This window comes from Aptenodytes forsteri, unplaced genomic scaffold (assembly GCF_000699145.1).
Source record: "Aptenodytes forsteri isolate BGI_AS27 unplaced genomic scaffold, ASM69914v1 Scaffold114, whole genome shotgun sequence".
NCBI classification, from domain to species: domain Eukaryota; kingdom Metazoa; phylum Chordata; class Aves; order Sphenisciformes; family Spheniscidae; genus Aptenodytes; species Aptenodytes forsteri.
Window position 1 is genome coordinate 3,286,709 of NW_008795364.1, and position 9,740 is coordinate 3,296,448.

General features: G+C 41.6%; 1 protein-coding gene across 1 annotated transcript in view; it reads left to right on the forward strand.

Moving 5' to 3' along the window:
* Positions 1 to 6,183, forward strand: part of INO80C (INO80 complex subunit C) — a 32,478-nt gene extending 26,295 nt beyond the window's left edge. Inside the window, exons 5-6 of the mRNA XM_009280209.2 lie at positions 581 to 648; positions 5,398 to 6,183. Coding sequence (XP_009278484.1) covers positions 581 to 648; positions 5,398 to 5,529 — 200 coding nt within the window. The 3' untranslated portion in view covers positions 5,530 to 6,183. The remainder of the gene's footprint in view (positions 1 to 580; positions 649 to 5,397) is intronic.
* Positions 6,184 to 9,740: the final 3,557 nt, after the last annotated feature.

Consider the following 9,740-nt stretch of genomic DNA (forward strand, 5'->3'; position numbering starts at 1 on the left):
CGCCTCACTCCCCCCGCCCCAGTGGGATGGGGGAGAGAATCGGAAAAAAAAAGTAAAATTTGTGGGTTGAGATGCTTAATAGAACAGAAAAGGAAGGGAAAATAATAATAATAAATAATAAAGAATATACAAAATAAGTGATGCACAATGCAATTGCTCGCCACCTGCCGACCGATGCCCAGCCAGTTCCCGAGCAGCGGTCACCCCTCCCCCGGCCAACTCCCCCCAGTTCATATACTGAGCATGACGTCACATGGTATGGAATGTCCCTTTGGCCAGTTTGGGTCAGCTGTCCTGGCTGTGCCCCCTCCTGGCTTCTTGTACATCTCCAGCCTTCTCAGTCGGTAGAGCATGGGAAGCTGAAAAGTCCTTGGCTAGTGTAAGCATTACCTAGCAACAACTAAAACATCGGTGTGTTATCAACATTGTTCTCATCCTAAATCCAAACCACAGCACTGTACCAGCTACTAGGAAGAAAATTAACTCTATCCCAGCCAAAAGCAGGACACCTATTTACATTTGGGGTTTGTGTTTTAAAATATATATAGCACACTGAATTTATCCCTTTGTTTTTCTCTAGATTTTAATATTGATGCTCCTCCTTCCTTTAAGCCTGCCAAGAAATACTCAGACATTTCAGGACTCCCGGTAAGTATTGTATTTTTCTCTTCAAAATTGGCATCTCGCTTTCCACAATGAAATAAAGCTGGTGCATGCTTTTGTAAAAGCTGTACTTGCTAAGGTTCCTATTCAGCCTTGCACTTGATAGTTGCCCAGTGATTTAGGGCCAAATCCCAAATACTGTCACTACATCACAAAATCCTTAGGATGTTAATATGTCAGGACAGATTAAGTACCTTGTCCTGCCAGGTGGCTTCTGTCACACCACTCTCCCAGCTGTGGAGTCTGCATTGGTCCCCATAATTTCTGATTCTTTAGATTGTTACAGTGAAAGCTGGTGGCCCACAGTCTCCATGACTCCTAACTTTGCCAAGCTGACTGAAACTTTCTATGCTGAGTATTTGCCTGAGGCTGATTTATTTAATTTTATCTTTTAGAGAAAGTTTCAAAAAGATGGCTCAGCAATTTCCAAGAATGAGATTAGGCAAAGTTATATTGATTGGCCCAGGTTAAAAAAAAAAAATCTTGTTATCATTACTCTCAAACTTTCCATCAAACAAATCAGCCTGAGACAGACATTTGGCATGGACTTTTGAGAATTTCAAATACCCCCATGCTTCAGAGCTGGAACTTGGAGTTTGGCAGATGTATAGCCTGTGTGTCACAGATGGGCTCTTCTACATGGTTTTGTTAAAGAAAAAAGAAAAAGAAAAGGAAAAAAAAATCCCCACATTTGACATAGATACAGTTTGCACATGCTCCAAAAAGTCTCAGTAGTTACAATTTGGCACCTGAATTCCCCAAAGATTCTGTTGGCACAAAACAGGAGTAAAGTCATTGAATTCTGCCCAACAAAAATTTTGTATCTGCTGCTGACACTGTTCCTATGTGACATGAATAATTTTACTTAAAACAAAACAGGTGTTAGTAACAGCATATCTTTTCACTTTTCACCTTCAGCCCCCAGTGATTTATTTTGCAGAAGCCTATGCATTTATTACAATTGAAATGAATGGGAATGTTGTATTTTGGACTATAAAAAGGGTTAAGTAATGGTTATGCTAAATAACAACAGTAATGAAAACTTTGTAACATCATATAGCCTTAGAATTTCTGGGTCCCTTCCCCCAGTTTAATCTGTTTCTCATCCATAGGGCACTAGCCCACCTCACAGGGTTGATATCACCTTATAGAGATGCCTGTAAATATACACATTTGTTATGTATGTTGATGCAGGTTAACACAGCACCTTGCATTCTGTTCACTGAATTAGGTGAAAGCCCCTGTTGGGGAAAAAAAAAAGGGTGAGCACTTAATTAAGGACTGCCTTATAGTGGATACACAGTGCAAGGGATCAAAGAATAGCTATAGCACCAACTGTAATCCTGCACATCCTAACATTTGAGTTCTTGATTTGGCAGCGTATGTTTTCTTTGACTTTTTTATTTTTTAAGTAACACATTTAAATAAGGCACCTAGGAGGTGGCATGTTTCCAGCCTATGCCTTTGAGCATGATTTAGAAATGGAGTGGGTTGGTCGGATTGAGGCTGGTAACTCTTGGTGTTCAAGAGGGAATGGGAAAGCAACATCTCCCTCGCAGATGATCTGGCAGACAGCAAATGACAGAGGCTGCTCACAAACCCAGGGAAGATAGTTCCCTCCAGCCAGGCGGAGTTACAGTCTTGTACTCATAAGAGTATTGTTTTGATATAATAGCAACTTGTTTTCAGACAAGGAGCAGGGGTCAGTTGAATAAGGAACTTTGCGTAAGTACCCCTACTCTATATAAAGATGCAGTGGATGGAGGAAGGGGGGATAGGTGGACATGTAAAATAATAAGGAGTAGATTTCACCAAAATAGCAAAAAATCCATATTGGGTCACTTAATGGTGTTCATTTGTTCCCTATCCTCTCCCCTTAGAGTTGCTTTGCAAGTATTAGTAGCATTCACACCAGGTGTTATTAGCGCTGCAGCAACATCTCTGACCTGTGAGGGGCTTATGTGGGGCAGACAGCATAAGGGCATAAGTCCCTTTCACTGCCCCCTCTCCAAGGAACCAAATAATGCTTTCCGGCACTGGCCTTTGATGCATTTCAAAACTAGTCAGTCATTGCACCTATGGCGAGATGATGATGCAGGTTATAGGTGTGAGTGAAGACCATGTCCCTACCAGCTAAGGGTCAGTTTAGCCATAGGAAATAAGAGTCTTCCTTTCAGTTCCTCAGTTTTTCTTTACCAGCTCCTCCTCTCCATCCGTGATTTATGGACTTTAACTATTCTAGCTCGGTATAAATACTCTCCTTTCTATATTAGTCCATTCAGTGCTGCTTTTGTTTCCTTTTTTTGTCTTTCCACTTTCTTTTTTTTTTCCCCTTAATTTTCCGTCCTCTAATTGCATCATGAGTCAAGTTTCCTATTTTACCTGGCCTGCAAGGTTTCTCCAGACCATGATAAAAATATCGTGTTTAAAAAAAATCTTTTTTATTAAGATAACTGAGACAGTGTGTCCTTTAATTTGCTAAGCCAGAAATGTTTCATAAGAAGCACTAAATTTATTTTCAAGATCATTTCCTAGTAGAAAGATATGTGGGGTGATAGAATATTTTAGAAATATAGTATAAGAAAAATGTCCCTGTATTTTCTGTGTAAAATCTGAAAGTGTTTGTGTAAGAATATATTTTCTATGGGAATGCTGGATTCCCCATGGGGGAAAAAAAAAGTAAAATAAATTCCTTAGCATTACCCATTTAGGGAAGAATTAAATGGTCTAGCAGGTACAAAAAAAGAGAAGTGTATTAAAACAATATCTCATCAGTATACCTGCAGTTATATTAAATGCCACAATTAAATTCTACTGATCCTCTTCTCTTTCTGTGTGTAACACAAATGGAATTAAGTTTACCAGTGGTCTAAGCAGAGCAGCCAATTTATATTTGTAGGGCAGTCTAGAATTCAAAAGCTATTATCTACTATATTGACACTGCAAAATAAAACTTTATTTCCAAACTTGCAAGATGAGTATTTAGGTATTTTAACATGCAAAACAAAGTAATTTATTGTAAAGCAGATTAAAAAAAGGCCAAACTTTCAAATGTTTATATTTCTCTTCCTTTTCTGAAAATGGATCAGCCTTGTTACTATAGAAACAGATTGAGATGATAACTAATTTATTGTATTTGAAGAGCATGTATCTGTGGCCTTTGACTTTAGTTTCTAAACATGACGAGTTTTTTCTTTGCAAAATCCCCTTACTTTACTTTTCTAATCTGTTTTAATTATTGCTGAAGTAGTGGTAGTTTGTTTTCCGACTGAAGTCATGGCATAAATGATTAGTTACCATACATTAGTGTGTGCAAACACTACAGCCCAGTATCAGAATGGTGAAGAACTGCCATTATATTTTTAACCTAGATTGGTGCGCAACACAAATTGCAGATATTGCTTGGCTAGTTTATTACAGAATCATGCACATTTGAAAAGCAGTCTACTTGGTTAGCTTTTTCTTAGATACATGAGGCCAGATTTAAAGTGTGAAATAAAAATAAATTTATACCTGCTGTAACCGTGAAGTTACCACCAGGGATAATTCACTCCTAATGTCCTAACTTTGCCATTTGTTTGAAAATTAATTGATGGTTTGACTGTTAGCTGACTAGGTTTAATTAACCTTGTAGCATTTCTTTCTAAAGAGACAAGCTACAAATAACACTTAATTTTCTGCGAAGTCTTATCAGGCCAGACGATTAACTGGATTGTTACCATGGTCAACAGATCCTTTCCAACATAAAAATGGTGGAGGGCTCTGCACTTCAACAGTATGGATGGGGGGAATGCTCCAGCTCTTCCTGGCCTTTTCTTTTTTAGTAGCAATGTCTTAAGGGATCTCAGCTGCCTGTGCCTTGCAGCCTGCCACTGTCTCCTGTTAAAGAAAGGTGCAGAAGACACTTCCAGAGCCTTGGCAGGCGCTTGGTAATTCAATGCTGAACGGGCGGTGATTGTCCTGGAGGCTGAAGGTGCAGAGGGGATACTCTGGAGCCTGCCTTCTTCCAGCCCAGCCTCCCGTGCTGCCCCCGAGCTCATCTGAGCTCAAGGTTTCTGTAGGAACAGGGAAGGGGAGAGGATGGACGGAAACTGGCACCGCTCCCAGGCGCCCAGGGTCCAAATATAGCAGAGGATACAAGCGTAGCTCAGGGTTAGCTGGCCAGGCTGCCACCCTGAAAGCAGGCGTCTGTAGCAAAGCACAATGCCGAGTTCAAATTTCTTATCAGTTCAGTCACAGAACCATAAGCTGAGACACCCTTGCTTTAACAACCACTTTAAAGTAAATTAAAAGCTAAGTTGTATGCAGGAAGAGAAACTCAGTCCAAAGCTATCAGAGCACCCATAATTCAGCCTCTTTGTGGGTAATTTATTGGCAGCAGCCTGACTCTTTGGAGAGCTGCCTTGTGAGAGGCTGCACAAGGCACAGAGTTGCTAGGGTGAGTTTAGAGAGTTGAGGAATTTCTTTTGCTCTGTGTTTTGTATGAAACTGTTTCAGCCCTCTGTTATGTTTAATGCATTTCTAATGTGATTTTATAGGGGTCTGTTAACTTCTCATAAGTTCTGACACGAGGAGAAAGAAAAAAGTACAAACTTTTGGTCACATGGTAGAACAGCAGTGCTGTTACTGGGAAAAGAAATTCACTATTTTGTGGTCTTGTAATTAGACGCTTTTTTTAGTATTCTGTTTCGAGATGTTCTTTGAATAGTGTCTCTGCCATTGTTTCTTTTTCAGGCAAATTACACAGATCCCCAGAGCAAGCTGAGATTTAGTACTATTGAAGAATTTGCCTATATTCGGATGCTCCCTTCAGATGTGGTTACAGGATACCTGGCTCTAAGGAAAGCAACGAGTATTGTTTCCTGAAGAGACCAAATATTGTTGTATATCGCTTGTGAACAGTGCTAATTTTGAGAATCATGATGGAAACTGACTGTGAGACTGAGGTTCCTTAAAACTATCCATGGATATTTACATCTGGAAGTAGTTGATGATACATGGATTTGAAGAACATATGGATTTAATTTTGATAAATGCTGATATTTGTTAGTTTGCCAATTTGTAAGCAATTTGGTTTGGTGAACAGAATAACTTAGACCTTAAGGATACGTATCTGCACCATAATGTCTGAGTTATATTAATTTCTGTAGAGACGGGATTTCATGTCCACCCTGTATATTTCATGTACTGCTCTGGCTCAGAAGAAACAGTCATTTGAATTAAGGAAAAGGTACCAAGGTATCCCAACTTCTAAACCTGCCTTGCCAGATGCGCTTGCCACTTGGCTCTGAAGAAGTTTGTCCCATCTGTAAAATGAAGCTGAAATACCTAGCAAGTGCTGCTATTGTGATGACTGTTTATGGTACTGAGCACTGTGGAAACGAACAGCTTCACACAAATAATTTGCATTGAAGAACTGTCAGCATAAATAAAGTTGGACTCAAACTTGTTTTTAAAATATCCTAATGAATATGCGTGACAGAATCAAATCAAATCACCAGGTAACTCTTAATTGTGACACTTCGTAGTTTCTGAGTGCTTCATTTCACAACCTGATTATTCTTCTACCTTTCCTAGTTGGTACAATATTAGTACCAATTAGTACAAAAAAGTACTAATTTCCCAGACTTTTTACAAATGATGCTAAAAAAAGCAGGAATTCCACTGTCCAGTGGCGTTCTGACACCCAGATGGTCTTCAGCAAGGTGAGACCTCCTATGTCAGGACACTGACCTTTGCACCATGAGGTACCAGAAGAATAACTTATAGCAACTGAACGTTGTCACCCTTTAGAGGAAGGAGACCGAAGGAGAGTTTGGACTCTTACTGGGGGGGCGCTGACAAGTATATGCCAACATCAGAATGACCATGATTTCCTGAAACTAGGTCTAGGGGCAAGGGGGCAGGGGGTTTTCTGCCCATTCTTTCTTTTTGTCCTCTTTCTTATGCTGATTTGTTGTCTTCTCACTTCTGCATCTTTGTCCTGGCCTTAGGCTCTTGTCAAGTTTTAATCTGGAGTCCAAGTTCAGGCTCAGCCATTCCTAGCCTCCAACCACGCGGCCTTCATGCCCCTGCTCCACCAACTGCCCTGTACCTGTGGCACTTACCTCCCTTAGCTCTCCGAGCCAGTGGGTGTTAGCCAGAAAGGCGGCTAGGCGAGTTACCACTTGCTGTGGGAATACTCTCTTCCCATGTGCAAAACTGCCAAGTGGAACACTTGTCCCATAGCTTGTTAGTCCTGGATTGTCCAGGTCGCTAAGGAGGTGAGACACTGATCACGGGACAGCAGTCCTGTCTCACCCCAGCTCCATCATGGACATTGGGATCTTGTGCAAGACACCTCTTTTCTCTGAGTGCACAAGCAGCAGGCAGTGGTGACTAGTTAATGTCTAAACTGTGTCTTGAATGCACATTTCTATAGACATGATAATTGTTAGAACAGATTTTTTTCTCATTGAAAGAATAAATATGTAGAGTGTTACTAATGCTAGTTTAGTTTCAACTCCTAAACAGGACAAGCAATAATGGGACACGTTGTTTAATGAACGTCTGTGGGACTCATTCCTCAGTTTTTGTGATCTAATATTTACTAAACCAAAGTAATTTAAAAAGTCTTTGACATGCTTACAATAGATCCTTCAAAGCCCTGGATACCAGATAATGCTACAACTGTATCACAGAACAAAAAAGAATAAGACAGGATATCTCTCTTCATGCCAGTAAGCATCCAAGCTACATTCTCTTTGCATCCAAGTTTTAGAATGGATATTTTTAACTTACTTTACAAACTAAAGATGTGTTATAAGATAAGCCTAACATTGATATGAAAAGAAAACACATAGAACTGCTGTAAGATCATTTATGCTTTAAATAAGCAGACAGCAGCTCAGAAAATCGTATTTCACCAGCTTGTTCTCTCCTACAAACATTTTTAACATTCTTTGGGATGACTTTAGGAACCCAGGCTCCCTCACCACCAGAAGTGCTCCACGCACTCCTGCGCTGTAAGTTAAGATGTTGCTTCTCAGCTAATTTCTACCGCGCCATGTTTATGATTCCATTTTCAAAACTTGTGTCCTACTGAATCAATCGACATCAGAAAATTAAATACAGCTTAGATTTGGCAAAAACGTTAGTGACTCTTCTCTCAATGTTTTCTGTCCATATGATGGCTGCTAGAATCCCTTTTCTTTGCCTGTTTTTTCCTTTGCTGGCTACTGGCCCTTTTTTCTTAGTCGGTAGTACCTCACTTTTACTCATTAGGCTGTGCAGTAGTCAAGCCAAGAGAGATGAGTCAGCCACCAGCACCATTCAGCCTTGCATTGATCAACAACAGTTTACTATGTGGAACAATCAAAATGCATTTGTTTTAGCAGGAAGCCGAGGACAGAAAAGATCTAGCAGCCAACATGTACGACGTTGTCAGTCCGACTAGGTTCTTTTTGCGAACAGCATCTGGACCTGCTCCTCTCTTCAATGCCTTCTATGAGACAACTGAGCAATACCTACCTTGCTGCATGTAAGAGAAAATACGGCTAAGTGAAGAGCTGGTCTGTGCCATGGAGTAGTTTTAAAGTATGTTTTATTGCCAGCTTTAGAAGAAGTGAAAATTGAGGAGTACATTTATATTTAAAAGTACTTATGGGATGTTATCTGGATAAACATAAATAACTTGAATTTAAACTGCAAAGAGGACAAAAGAAAGGCATTTGAAAAGAGAAGCAGTGATAAATACCGTTTCAGACTTGGGGAGAATGTATTTTGACTAATAGTACTGCCGTATCTGTAAAGCAGAAAGCCAGCAGTCAGGCTAAGGACTAATTTGTTCAAGTACAACCGTTACTGTGAAGTATCACCTGAATGCGTTACTTAATACAGACCATGGATGGCTTCAGCCTCACATGCATTTGCATTAATATGTTCCCCTGTCATCCCCCTCCATTGCCCCTGCAACAGCTTGCAGCATGCCAGTTGCTAAGCTCCCCCAGAAATCCCACTGACATTAATGGGAAGTGCGCTTGTCCAGCAACTCGCAAGGTACAGTCCAACTGGCAAAGCTTTACCCTTAGTCTTTTTCGTGGGTGGAAAGCATATTTTCCTTGCCTCGTCTGTCCTATCCCTCAGAAAGAATGAGGATGTTCACCAGAGGCCAAGCTGTTTTCCTGTGCGGCTACCTGCCCCAAACACTGCTGGTCCAGCAAACACTGGAGGCGGGGGTTCGCCTCCAGTTTACTGTGGGGTTTTCTGTTGTTTGTTTGTTTGTTTGTTTTAAGACTGCGATAGCTTGTATTTACCCCATGCTTTGGGTGGATCTACTTGCTCTCTAGGCCTGGGCAAAGCAGGCAACTGCCTCTGCAGCAGTCGGGCCCAGGGCAGCAAAACTGAACTACTACATACTAGTATGGCCACAGCCCTGGTGCTGCAAGGACGCTGTGCTGCAGCTGGGGCGGGGGCTGGGTCGCGTGGGGCTGTAGGACTGCTCCCAGGGGAAGGGGTGTGCTGGGGGCGATGAGAGGAGTGAAGGTCTCAACAGCTGCAGCTGCTGCCTCCGCCTTCCCATTCTCTCCAGTGGATGGGAGAGCAGGATGCTGGAGCTCCAGGGCTCTTGCCTTGATTTTTCACCGCTGGTTTGTACAGCAGGTCTGTACCCATGGAAACCTCCCGCCTCAGTCCTGCCCTTCGCTGCACCTGTACTAGGAACGACCTCGGCCCCATGTCCGGGAAAGCAGCAAAATTCAACTCAGACAGGCCTTGGGCCGGCTCATTTCAGAGCCCCTGCATTTCACTGTCCTGTATTTCCCGGCTTTCTCCATCATAGCGTTCTGGAACCCTATGGAGTTGCTATATATGGGCTTCCATGGAGGACAGGAGTAGCAGGCACACGCAGGGAGATGTGCCTTGATCTCCTTTGGTAGAGGCCTGTAAGTGTCAAACCCCACCAAAGCACAAGGAAATTAAGGTAAGCAAAGGGGAAGGCTTTTTACTGGTGAAGAATATCAAAGTAAAAATTAACTAGTATAAGGTTAAAAAGGTTTTGTAACTCCACTCTGTTAAGAAAAAAGCTCAAACTCCCTGCA